The sequence below is a fragment of the Schistocerca nitens genome, chromosome 4 (genome assembly GCF_023898315.1).
Source record: "Schistocerca nitens isolate TAMUIC-IGC-003100 chromosome 4, iqSchNite1.1, whole genome shotgun sequence".
In the NCBI taxonomy this organism is placed as follows: Eukaryota; Metazoa; Arthropoda; class Insecta; order Orthoptera; family Acrididae; genus Schistocerca; species Schistocerca nitens.
The window spans coordinates 866,575,850-866,589,999 of record NC_064617.1 but is presented as its reverse complement, the minus strand read 5'-3'; the positions used below and the strand labels follow the sequence as shown (position 1 = coordinate 866,589,999).

Sequence of the window (14,150 nt, the reverse complement as noted above, 5' to 3'; positions counted from 1 at the left end):
TCAAAGTAATCAGCGTCATTAAGGAAAATTAATTAATGATTTGAGGGGAAACTGAAATGTTTTCCGAATAGCTGATGTAAATGAAGTGTAAAAAAGTTCATCTCCTCATGGCCTAGCCATTTTGAGCACAAAACTTATATTATTTTGATACTCAACTGTCAAAATGGTTTACTTCAAATCAATTAGTAAACTCTGGACTTTCGAGAACACAAGATTCTGGGTGAGAAAATGAGGTGTCAATAAGATCATGTGTTCTGAACATAACAAGAAAATAAAAAAATTTAAAATCGCTGAAATATTTTGTGAAATCGTTTATCTAAAAGTAAGAAATAACATACATTAGTGTATGAATGACGCTCGAAATCACATACAGAAAATGAGGCACGTCAAATATTTCTCTAATCTATTTCATTTCTTACTTTTAAAGAAATCATTTCACGAAACATTTCACCATTTTTTTTTCAGTTTCTTTCAGTTGTGTTCTTAATGTAACTGCTCACTGGCTACAGGGACCTGGGTTCGCTGATGCACCTGCTGAAAGGCAGCCTCGGTTCCGGGATCCTGGCGATGCCGATGGCCTTCAAGAACGCGGGCACCGTCGTCGGCTTCGTTGGAACCGTCCTCATCGGCATGCTCTGCGCGCACTGCGTCCACATGCTGGTCAGTGGTGACACCAAGTCTTCCTCTTAATATCTACCTGCTATCCAGAGGAAACATACCTTTTGTTTGTTACTGGTGTGTTTACCGTGCTGGACCAACGCTTTGTACCAGTTATGCAAATTAAGCTCTTGTTGTTCACCTCTTTCATGATGATCTCTGAGTGCCAGACTGCTAAAGGTAAATTAACAAGCATCAGATTTATACGAGGGTCGAAAACATTTTACGTTAACTAAACGTGATTAAAACGCAAACACACAGATTTTCTGAGTGGAGAAGCTAACAGGTGAAGAACCTTGAACAATGGATTACCACAAGGATCAGTCCTGGTTCCCTTCCTGTTTAATTTGCTCATTCATGACAATACAACTATTACTTCCAAGAAAATCCAGTATACAAATGGCCTGGAAATAAAACATCAGAACAAAGATATCTAGCATTGTAAAAATACTCTCTAAAGTGACATTATCATACTAAATCAGTACTTTTGAAAACGGAGACTCTAACCAAACTTGGAAATAGCGTTCCACCTCCATAATAAAGCGTCACGTTGGAAGTTACATATGTTTCTCTATGGGGTCGAAGATTGCCATTATTACGTCCGTAAATATCTAGTTGTCACAATCGATCGGACACTGTCATCTAAATATCACTGCAGAAACTTGTCAAAGAAGCTTGGCTCAAGGATAAATTGATTCCACAATACAGCCTGGAACAGCTGGGGAGTAAATGTAGATACTCTACAAAATGCTACATTTTCACTCAGTAGCTGAATAACGTACGCCATCACGGGAAAACAGCACACATACAACCAGGATAGATGCACATCTGAATGAGGGCATGGAGACAGTTACTGCCATCAACAGCTGTAGTCTCATTCAGTTTATTCCAGAAGAAAAGTTTTAAGGGTGCAAATTGTTAGAAGTTAGAGCCGCAAAAGAATTCATTTCTAAGAAAAGTTTCCAGAAACCACCAACTATACACCTGAAGTCACACGAGCTATGTTGGGTCGATCTTTTGGACGCACATGTTCTCAGTATCATTAATAAATAGAAAGAAAGCTGGAATGAACATCCACATCAAAATACGCACCTAATGCCAACCCTAGTGCTGGATATTTCATGGTTCGATTATCTTCATTGTGAATGGTCGAGACTCATGAAGCAGTGGGGCTATTGTTATAGTGCAGCATGTGATTATGGCGTGTAGGAATAGACAATAGGACAGTCATAGAGAACCACACACTCCACGCATTTAAAAGAGACCTGAAAGACTTACAAGAACTGATACCAAGTGTTTAGTCTGGTTGTCAAATTTACACATTTAACTGTACGTTCGTTGTCTTCCCTTTCTGTAAAATCGTCTTCGTGTTTGTTTCCCTTAGACACAAGGTGTGAGGGGTACAGGTACAGATACTGTTGTAATTGGTACCTTAATATATTCCCACTTCGTTGTTCTAATTGTTTTCTCTCTATGTCTAGCAGTCTTCCGGAAAAAGTCACATAATGTACTATGTAATGTTTTCTGCATGGTCATAACTGTGCCATGAAGTGGACTACGCCTGTCAGTGTAGACTTTCCATTTTTCGTCTATGCATCCACACTTCTATAACTGACCTGCTGCCCAGGGAAAAATAAGCATTAATGCCTTGCTTGTGCCATGTGTACCTGGAGATAATAACCAATTTGAAAACATACCACTTGTAATAACTCTCCGCAAACGAAGTAAATACTGATGTGACAGTGTTCAGTACACTGTCCTCAGTCATCAAATATATTTGCTCTTATACCCCTAACACCCTGTATATTTCTTTCACCTTTCTGCTCTCTCTCTCTCTCTCTCAAACTCTCAGTCATCAATAGAAATATCTGCTCCTGTATTCCTCCCAATTCCTGCTCTCTCTGCCGGCCGAAGTGGCCGAGCGGTTCTAGGCGCTTCGGTCTGGAACCGCGTGACCGCTGCGGTCGCAGGTTCGAATTCTGCCTCTGGCATTGATGTGTGTGATGTCTTTAGGTTAGTTAGGTTTAAGTAGTTCTAAGTTCTAGGGGACTGATGACCTCGGCTGTTAAGTCACATAGTTCTGAGTCATTTTGCTGCTCTCTCTCTCTCTCTCTCTCCCTTTCTCTCTCTCTCGCTCTATCAGTCATCATCAGAAATATCTGCTCTTATACGTCTAAGACGCTGTTTATTTCTTCCATCTTTCTGCTTGTGGGGCGGTGGATAGGAATATATGTTGCTGTTATATAAAATTTGTTTGAATGTTGAAACACTGCATTTCCCTGCCGATTAACCATATGTGCGGCGGCGGGTGAAATTATTGTTCTTAAAAATGTTCCTATTATTTTTGCTGTTGTTTGCCGTTCTCAACACTGGCTCTCTAACTACAATATTGGCTACCAGAAAGTGATTAGCAAAACGTGAAGCCTGTAATTAGAATTCCTAGTGCCCACTTCATCTGAGAATACGCTTATAGCTGCAGCTTATAGCTCTGAGGAATTAGGAGATTATCCGGGATTTATAATCAAAAACGATTTTCTAAAATAGTTGAGTATATTCTGAAAGTCACATATGAAAAACAAAAGTATCCACACAACCTAACTAACAGAGCAGTTCAGAGTCTAATGCGCTGATGCAACTATAAATGTCCGAATTAAATGTTAAAATGAATGCTCGCCATAATTTGATGATTAGTTTCATCAAACGCCACGCTAAATAATTGGTAGAATGTCTGTCCCGCGGCGGCACGTGAAAATACGACATACGCAAACTGAAGCTAGATAATTAAAATCATCCCAGAATTAACACTTCACTCGAAAATGATTTCCTGGTTACGCGTATCCCGAGTAACTTAATACGGCATCCGAGGCTGTTTGTAGCAATGATACCGACGCGACGTGACTCCCGACACATATGGCGTGCTATTCAGCGTCTGGAGAGAACTGGGGCCTTGCTTCCTCCCGCAGCGTTCTTATATATAAAGCCGCGCTGCGGACGGCTAAGGGAACGCCTGATCAAATCGGCTCTCCCGACCAGTCGCTGGGCTAGTAATGCACCATTTTAGGTTACCGAATAAATCATAGCTTCTTTTACTGATGGCCGATGAAGCTCTCAATTTAAATGTGCATTCAACACACAAGTAAGCATTGATAATAAAATTTTGACGTGGCTAAGTTAAATATTTTGGGCGAGAGAATTAATTTAATTACACTGCACGCAGTAGACGAGCTCTGAACTGGCCCTTTGGGATACGCTATCGCTATAGTTTTATAGGTATTCAAATGAAACTTCTCACATCCTTATGGTGATAGCGGATCTCCATTCTACTTAAATATAAACATCCTGGCCTTATTTATTAGCCTACTTAATCTATCTTGCTTCCTTAAGTTTTAAGACGAAAACCAGAAAATCATGAATTTCCACTAAAATTTTAATTTGTGAAATCCAAAGTACTGTTTTTATTAAATAATTATGAAAAATGAATCTAAATATAAAATTTTAATTCTCTAGCTCTTTTCTGTTGCGCCAATGATTTTTACAGAAAAACTTCCAAATTTCGAAAATGGCTAAAGTTATCGAACTGATAATCAACACACATTAATTTAGTATTACTCCTGACATGCTAGAAACATTTTAGGTTATTTATTTGATTTTTAAAGTATTGCGCAACATTTATGACGTCAGAGCTAGTTACAGTGGACTGGCTGGCACACAATGGAAAGACTGATGTGAATTTACTACGGCATGAGTAGGCTGCTTCCCTACATGCTCTTTCTCTCTCACTCTCTGTCTCCCTCTCTATCTCTCTCTCTCTCTCTCTCTCTCAGTCATCAATAGAAATATCTATATCTGCTCTTATATCCCTCCCAACTTTCTGCTCTCCATCTCTCCCTCTCTCTCTTTCACTGTCTCCACTGCATATTACTGGGCTGCCATCCAGCACTAAATATTCGCATATATATTAATATATTGGGTTCTTGTCTTTTCTCAGAAAGTCTGTTTAACTTTCCTAGAGGTAACCTGCACCCGAAGATGAGCTATCGGCAAAGATTAATATGCACATGAACATGAGCTGTTAACAAACATTAAAATTAACACGAGATTTAACTGTTCTAAAGCGTGTGTAAATGGCTTAACACACGAACAAGAGCTGGCAATAAACATTAACGTGGTTTAGTCTTTGTGCTGCAATTTTCACTGTGCAGGAGCCCAGTTTGTACTCTTCAGCCGTAGCGGCCCCAGTGTAACAGGAGCGCGCTTGTTTTGTTGCAGGTGCGGTCGTCCCACATCGTGTGCCGGAGGGCCCGTGTCCCAATGCTGGGGTTCGCGGGGACGGCGGAGTACGCCTTCCTGTATGGGCCGAGTCGCCTCAAGGCGTGGGCCCGCTTCTCCAGGTGAGTCTCCTTGTAATGCAACAGTCTACAGGGCACAGGCAGAACTGTCCATTTCTTCAGTTCACAAACTGTGGTTTCTCTACCGCTGCTGCTGGTGAGACTTTTCTCCACGTCATCCATTCGAGGTATCGGATGAAAAGTTCGTTGGATAGATAGTAATACGTGACAGTTAGCACCGGGACTGAGATTTCCACTCCTCTCTCCTGACATCCAATGCTGAGCCAGTCGCGCAAACTGCCAGTCCGTGCGTGACACATATGACAGCGTATCGTAAATGTTCATGAAATAAATTAATGCAGTAATTAATCCAGAGTTCGAGCTTCATCACGTCTACAGTATCCTCAAAAGTCCATTAAAAACAAATTCGTAGTAAGTGAGGCATAGGCATGCGTATTCAAGTGCAGAGATATGCAAACAGGCAGAATACGGCGCTGCTGTCGCCAACGCCTTTGTAAGACAACAAGTGTCTGGCGCATTTGTTAGATCGCTTACTGCTGCTACAATGGCAGGTTATCAAGATTTAAGAGAGTTTGAACGAGGTGTTATAGTTGGCGCACGAGCAATGAGACACAGCACCTGCGAGGTACCGATTAAGTGGGGATTTTCCCATACGAACATTTCACGAGTGTACCGTGACAATCAAGCATCTGGTGAAACATCAAATCTCCGACATTGCTGCCGCCGGAAAAAAGATACTGCAAGAACGGGACCAACGACGACTGAACGAAATCGTTCAACGTGACAGGAGTGCAACCCTTCCGCAAAATGCTGTAGATTTCAACGCTGGGTCGTCACCAAGTGTCAGCATGCGAACCATTCAACGAAACATCATCGATATGGGCTTTCGGAGCCGAAGGCCCAGTCATGTACCCTTGATTACTGCACGACACAAAGGTTTACACCTTGCCTGGGACTGTCAACACTGACATTGGATTGTTGATAACCGGAAACATGTTGCCTGCTCGGACGAGTCTCGTTTCAAGTTGTATCGAGCGGATGGACGTGTACGGGTATGTAGACAAGCTCATGAATACATGGACCCTGCATGTCGTCAGCGGAATGTTCAGGTTGGTGAAGGCTCTGTAATGGTGTGTGGTGTGTGCAGTTGGAGTGATATGGGACCCCTGACACCTCTAGATACGACTCTGATAGGTGACACGTACGTAAGTACCCTGTCTGACCACCTGCATTTATTCATGTCCATTGTGCATTCCGACCCACGTGGACAATTCCAGCAAGACAATGCGACACCCCACATCCAAAATTCCTACAGAATGGCTTCAGGAACACTTCCCTGAGTTTAAACAATTCCGCTGGCCACTAAACACCTCAGACATGTACATTATTGAGCACATCTGGGATGCCTTGCAACATGCTGTTCAGAAGAGATCTCCACCCCCTCGTACTCTTACGGATTTATGGACAACCCTGTATTATTCATGGTGTCAGTTCCGTCCAGCACTACTTCAGATATTAGTCGAGTCCATGCTACGTCGTGTTGCGACACTTACGCGTGCTCGATGGGGAAGTTCTGCGAGTTTCTTCGGATCTTCAGTGTATGTGTCAGTTTTATCAATAATTTAAATTTTGACTTAGAATGAAGTGAAATATCACAAGTTATCTACCCACTGCATATAAATAAGGACCTAGATATTTGAGGACCAAATATGGCGATGAAATAATAATGACGTACCAAATTTCGAGGCAATTAATATATCATTATATGGTCCAGTGACGACAAACTATTGGTGTTTGTTGAAGTACTCGATCTAAATCGAAACAGTATATGTTTGAACATTTGATAAAAGTTTGCATAATATTTCATATCTGAACTGTACGTTGTATTGTGGAAAGAATACAGTTTATGTGAAATGTTGTTATTTCGTACTCGTGATACCAACAATGGTTAAATTATTTCCGGAGCTATTTCCTCATTACTTCACATTATTGAGAAAGAGTTATTTTGCAGCTATGAAGAGCCGCAAATTTTAGGAAGGAAAATGTAGACTACAGCTAACACGTTTACGACTATTTTGCGGTTAATAACCTTAGTGGTTTACAGACCCATGTTGCTTGGATGGACAATATAGCAAGAAAACCAACCCATTGCCCCACAGAGGGTCCCAGAATTTCGTTCAATTGTAACATAGACTAAGCATGAAACGTCGAGATGGCCACGAGATGTCAGCATAGCCAAAATGGAGAAGTGACGTAACTGTGGTGACGTGTGAATTTACAGAGACAGCAGCTCAATCGTTAACAGTACAGATGTGTGATAGACACGTCCATCCTGGGACAATACGGCATTGTTCAATTTTTGTATAAATCAAGCATCATGGGTTGGGTTGGGTTGATTTGGTGGAAGAGACCAAACAGCGAGGTCATCGGTCTCATTGGATTAGGGAATGACGGTGTAGGAACTCTGCCATCCCGGCTTTTATCTGAAACGATTTAGGGAAATCACGGAAAACCTAAATCAGGATGGACGGTCACGAGACTGAACCGTCGTCCTCTCCAGTCCAAAAGCGTCACATCAAATGCAGTTTATAGCCGAGCACGGCCCGTGTAAAAACAACTGTACTTCAAACGTAGCGCCCCCTACAGAAAACGACGGATCTCTCTGGCCAATGGCAGTGACCTGTAATCGATGATGGAAGCTTCTCGTGTAGACTTGCCTGTGTAGGAGTCTGCGCATCGTAAGCATACCATATCTACCGACTGCCAAGTTCTTTGGGAAGTGAACGTTCGGTGGACATTGTCGTCCTGACGATGCGGGTCTTGTGATTTGAGCGCGAGTGTGTTTTGAAATGTAAACTGGGAGTCGAGTCAGGTAGGTAGAATATTGAGGAACAGGATTATATCGAATATTACTGACTATTAAAAATGTAATAACTGTCGACGATAGGTAGAGAAGTGGAATTAAAAGTAAACTATTAATTAGAGAACTCAAAGAACAGATGGCAATAAGGAATTCTTGACGGAAGTTCTAGTTTAAAGTGGCAGAAGTGGTAGTTTAATAATCATGCGTGAGTGATAAAGAAGCAGTAACTCTCCACCATGATGTCTCGTCTACGTTTTCGTAATTTTCACGGAGACATTTCCAGAATGGTAACAAGCAGAGTAAATGTAGTGGCGGGAGTGAATGTGCACTGCAGATTGTCAACGTTGCAACTTTGCGTAATAAACTGTCACTAAAAATAACAAGCGCCGTTCGTGTGCGTTACTGAATATAAAACAGGTGCATAATATCATTTATTGAAGTGCAATGAAGAGTAGTCAGACCTTATTTCAAATGGTTCAAATGGCTCTGAGCACTATGGGACTTAACATCTGTGGTCATCAGTCCCCTAGAACTTAGAACTACTTAAACCTAACTAACCTAAGGACATCACACACATCCATGCCCGAGGCAGGATTCGAACCTGCGACCGTAGCAGTCGCGCGGTTCCGGACTGAGCGCCTAGAACCACTAGACCACCGCGGCCGGCAGACCTTATTTAAAAGAATCGAAACACAGATGCGGATTTGGTGCTTGGCACTCGCTTACAGACTGCTAAACTCCGTGTGAGTTCTTCGCTCCCAAATAAACAATTTACGATAACCTTTAATTAATTTTTTGACTAGTAATAACTATTGAAATGTAGCAAGGAAAGTCTGGAAGTTTGCAATGTCTGTAACCAGTGGCTGTGAGCATTAGCGAGGGATACGTACATACACCAGCCCGCATCTCGTGGTCGTGCGGTAGCGTTCTCGCTTCCCACGCCCGGGTTCCCGGGTTCGATTCCCGGCGGGGTCAGGGATTTTCTCTGCCTCGTGATGGCTGGGTGTTGTGTGCTGTCCTTAGGTTAGTTAGGTTTAAGTAGTTCTAAGTTCTAGGGGACTTATGACCACAGCAGTTGAGTCCCATAGTGCTCAGAGCCATTTGAACCATTTTTTACGTACATACACCGATGTACAGAGATCAAGGCTACCCCGACAACTTGACATCAAGCAGGAAGATTTACGCATGTGAATCAGAAGGACGGGAGAGAATGCTTAGAGCGCGTTGTGGTATAGACGAAACATGGTGCCATTATTTCCAACCGTCAACAAACTGGACGAGTCAGGAATGAAGACATTCGCCGTCACCCATGTCAAAGTAGGCCCACCTACAAGCTGTAGACGCCGGTGGCGAACACAATCAGCGCTCCAAGATCATGGCATATTTAAATTAAAAATAGACTAGCGCTCAAACAGTATCACTAGCTGAAATTTTACTTCAGCACGCAAGGTCTCACTAACCAAGCAGCGCAGATCTCTTAGTGTTGCTTACGATTGGAGGTCTTGGATCAGCTGCCCAACAGCCCAGATCTACCAGCTCTCAATTATCATACACTGAAGAGCCAAACCAAATGGTGCACCTGCGTATTTTAGTGTAGGACCCCCGCGAGCATGCAGAAGGGCCGCAGCAGCAGGTGGTATGCACCCGACTAATGTCTGAAATAGTGTTGGAGGGAACTGACACCATGAATCCTGCAGGGTTGTCCATAAGTCCGTCACAGTACGACGGGGTGGAGATCTCTCCTGAACAGCACGTTTGAAGGCAACCCGGATGTGCTCAGTACTGTTCATGTCTGGAAAGTTTGGTGGCCAACGGAAGTGTTTAAACTCAGAAGAGCGTTCGTGGAGCCACTCTGTAGCATTATGGACGTGTGGCGTGTCGCACTATCATGGTGGAATTGCCTAGGACCGTTCGAATGAACAATGGACAAGCATGGATGCAGGTGATCAGAAAGAATGCTGACGTACGTGTCACCTGTCAGAGTCGTATCTAGAGGTAGCAGGGGTCCCATATCTCTCCAACTGCAGACGCCACACACCATTACAGAGCCTCCACCAGCTCGAACAGCCCCTGCTGACAAGCAGGGTACATCCACTTGATACACTTTGAAACGAGACTCGTCCGCCCAGGCAACATGTTTCCAGTCATCAATGTCAGTGTTGGCGGGCCAGGCGAGGCGTAAAGCTTTGTGTTCTGCAGCCATCAAGGGTATGCGAGTGGGCCTTTGGCTTCTAAAGCCCGTACCGATGATGTTCCGTTGAATGGTCCGCACGCTGACACTTGTTGACGGCGCAGCATTGAAATCTGCAGTGATTTGCGGAAGGGTTGCACTTCTGTTACGTTGAACGATTCTCTTCAATCGTCGTTGTTCCCGTTCTTGATCTTTTTCCATCCGCAGCGATGTCGGAGATTTGATGTTTTACCGAATTCCTGATACGGTACACTCGTGAAGTAGTCGTACGGGTAAATCCCCACTTCATCGCTACCTCGCATACCCTGTGTCATATCGCTCGTGCTCCGACTATAACACCACGTTCAAGCTCACCTAAATCTTGATAGCCTGATATTGTAGCAGCAGCAACCGATCTAACAACTGCGCCAGACACTTGTTGTCTTACATAGGCGTTGCCGACCGCAGCGCCGTCTTCTGCCTCTTTACATATCTATGTATGCCTATACCCGTTTCTTTGGCGCTTCAGTGTACGTTTCGTCCATTGAAAAGGGCTCTGTCAGTGCTCCATCCGGCGTCAAGGGGTGTGTGAACAGTGACTCCATCATCGACCTTCGTGTTTTTTCACGGAAAAGTAACCTGATGAGTTACGATGATTATCTGTAGACTCTGTCCAAGCCTCATTGCTATGATTCTCGACTCCTCCACTGTCCGTTTGCCATTAAATAACTTGCAATGCCTCAAACACTGGTCTACAGGACGTAACAAAAAGGTACGTCCCAACTTTCAGGAAACAGTCCTCACACATAGAGGAGTAAAATGTGTTATACTGACGTGTGTGTGTTTGGAAACGCTCTTTTCTCATGCTGGAGGACATTTTCTGCTTTTATTCATTATGACATTAATCATGAGAAACACACTGAAACAGAACGTACCAGGATTACATGAAGCGTTTTGTTACATGAAGCGCCGGCCGAAGTGGCCGTGCGGTTAAAGGCGCTGCAGTCTGGAACCGCAAGACCGCTACGGTCGCGGGTTCGAATCCTGCCTCGGGCATGTATGTGTGTGATGTCCTTAGGTTCGTTAGGTTTAAGTAGTTCTAAGTTCTAGGGGACTGCTGACCTCAGAAGTTAAGTCCCCTAGTGCTCAGAACCATTTGAACCATTTTTGAAATACGACTAACTCCATTGCTTGTGTTGACATGCGACTAACTTCAAAGCTTGAGTTGAAATGCGACGAAGTTCAGTGCTCTACTAGCAACAAGCACATAGCATCAGCCGTTTAGTGTTTACCACGGACTGTGCAAGCACGGAGCATCAAATGTTTAGTGTCCATCAAGGCCGTGGTTTCCGATGCAGTGGAAGAGAAGTGTACTCAAATGGGCAACTTGCAGACAGCAGGACGTTTCAAGAAATTGATCGTCGTATTAGGGCGGACGGGAATTTACGCCTACTGCTAGCGACTGGGTAAGGCCTAGGAGGACGAGGGTACCTAAAATGGCCGAGGAATGTCTTTGTGCAATTGATGATAACTCTAGTGTGAACACAAAACGGTTGTAACAAGTGACACTGACCGCATGACTGTTCCTGCTAACGGAGGACATTTTGAGCGCTTCACTTAGGAAAGTGTTTCGTGCTGTGTTGATGCGTTCTATCCCTGTGTGTTTCCCATGCTTAATGTGTTGAAGAGTTATAGAAACTGAACTCTGAGATGGAACTAAAGCGTTTCCGCATACATGTTCAGATAATCAAGTTGTGAGAAACGTTTCCTGTACTCTGAATTTAAACCTGCGGACGAAGTAGTGTGTTACTGCTGGATTCTGAGATAAATGGTTTGAGCCTGAGAATAGATTGCTGATCACAACAAATACTATTTTCTTCAGTCTTTCGTCTTGCTTACTTTAACTCCGTGGACATACAGGGTGACGAATATTGAACTATACGAAAACAGTGAAAAAAAACGTAAATTAGCTACAAGCGACGGCGTACACATATAAACGTCACTACAGATATTCGGATTTACGTTATGGCATTCTCGATATTCCTGCTATCATTGGTGATCATGTGGCGCAGACGAATACCGAAATTTTGCATGGCCCCCTAAAGTGTCAGAACATCGATGCTGTCGATGACCTCCAGAATGCATGTTTTCAGCTCAGCAATGGTTTTTCTTTACTATAGCTCCACAAAAAGAAATCGCATGTGTTCAGATCCGGAGAATATGGCGTCCAGTCGAGGCCAATGCCTGTGGCCTCTGGGTACCCCAGAGCCAGAATGCGGTCCCCAAAGCGCTCCTCCAGACATCATTCTCCTGCTTCGATGGGGTCGAGCTCCGTCTTGCCTGACCCACATCTTGTCGAAGTCAGTGTCACTTTGGATAATGGGGATGAAATCATCTTCCAAAACCTTTACGTACCGTTCGGCAGACACCGTGCCATCAAGGAATATCGCACCGATTATTCCGTGACTGAACATTGCACGCCACACAGTCACCCGTTGAGATGATTATTGACGAACCCATCCAAATGAAAGTGGGCTTCATTGCTAAACAAAACCATACAGCGCATAATATTTCCCATGATGCTCCGCGGCCAACGGTGCAATTTGAACGTCTTAAAGCAAACCGTTCAGAAGTTATGACGATTTTATTTCATATAATTCAAAAATTGTCACCCTGTGTCTTCAATGATCTAGAATATTTTTAATTGCGTTCCACAATATCAAATGTGATTATGTTTATCTTTGTTTTAATTTATATTGCTACATGAGGTTCTTGTAGATTATGAGTAATTTCAAAGTACGTTTCATCTCCTTTGTAATTCTTCTAATAAATGAACTGTGTAAAACAAAATGTACTATACAGAACTGTTGTATGGACTGTGTTACAAATGAACAATAATCGATAGTCAGGTGTGTGCAGTGTCGTAGATAACACGCGTGTCATTGTATAATCGTGCTAGACAGAAAACACACGATAATTTACGACCGCGCTCTTATGTTTCGCTCACGCTTCAAACTGAATTTCGACGTGGACGCTATGAAACAAAAAGGCTGTGTGAATACTGTGACCTTCGTGAAGTACTATAAACAGCGGTGACAATGTACACGCAAGTGAACAGTGATTGCCGTTGGTAGAACTGAACAATTTGTATACACAGGGTGATAGTGGACTATATGAAACAAAGAAACAAAGCCGTCATAACTTCTGAACGCCTTGTGTTGGGACGTTCAAACTGGACCGCTGGTCGCAGGTCGTGATGGGAATCAGTATGCTTATGCGCTGTATGGTTTTGTTCAGCGATGAAAACCACTTTCTTATGGATGGGTTCGTCAGTAAGCAAAATTGGTGCATTCAGAGGACTGAGAATCCGCATTTCGCGATCGAGAAGTCTCTTCATAATCAACGGGTGACGGTATAGTGTGCAATGTCTAGTCACGGAATAATCGGTGCGATATTCCTTGATGGTACGGTGACTGCCGAACGGTACTTCAAGGTTGTGGAAAATGATTTCCTCGCCATTATCCAAAGTGACCCTGACTTTGACAAGATGTGGTTCATGCAAGACGGGGTTCCACTCCATCGAAGATGAAATGGGAGATACTGCGTGAAGAGTATCACAGAGCACTGAAAGACCTGAGTCGAAACAAGGCCCCCGGAGTAGACAACATTCCAGCCTTGGGAGAGCCAGCCCTGACTAAACTCTACCATCTGGTGAGCAATATTTATGAGACAGGCGAAATACCCTCAGACTTCAAGAAGAATATAATAATTCCGATCCCAAAGAAAGCAGGTGTTGACAGATGTGAAAATTACCGAACAATCAGTTTAATAAGTCACGGATGCAAAATACTAACGCGTATTCTCTACAGACGAATGGAAAAACTGGTAGAAGCCGACCTCGGGGAAGATCAGTTTGGATTCCGTAGAAATAATTTCTTTCATTTCATCAGACATTTCTTCAATTTCTTCGTCATCTGCAGAGCTAGTTGGCATATAAACTTGTACTACTGTAGTAGGTGTGGGCTTCGTGTCTATCTTGGCCACAATAATGCGTTCACTATGCTGTTTGTAGTAGCTTACCCGCACTCCTATTTTTTTTTATTCATTATTA

General features: G+C 43.3%; 1 protein-coding gene across 1 annotated transcript in view; it reads left to right on the top strand.

Moving 5' to 3' along the window:
* Positions 1 to 14,150, top strand: part of LOC126253337 (proton-coupled amino acid transporter-like protein pathetic) — a 154,277-nt gene that overhangs the window by 91,160 nt on the left and 48,967 nt on the right. Inside the window, exons 4-5 of the mRNA XM_049954602.1 lie at positions 510 to 660; positions 4,927 to 5,048. Of these exons, the coding sequence (XP_049810559.1) occupies positions 510 to 660; positions 4,927 to 5,048 (273 nt within the window). The remainder of the gene's footprint in view (positions 1 to 509; positions 661 to 4,926; positions 5,049 to 14,150) is intronic.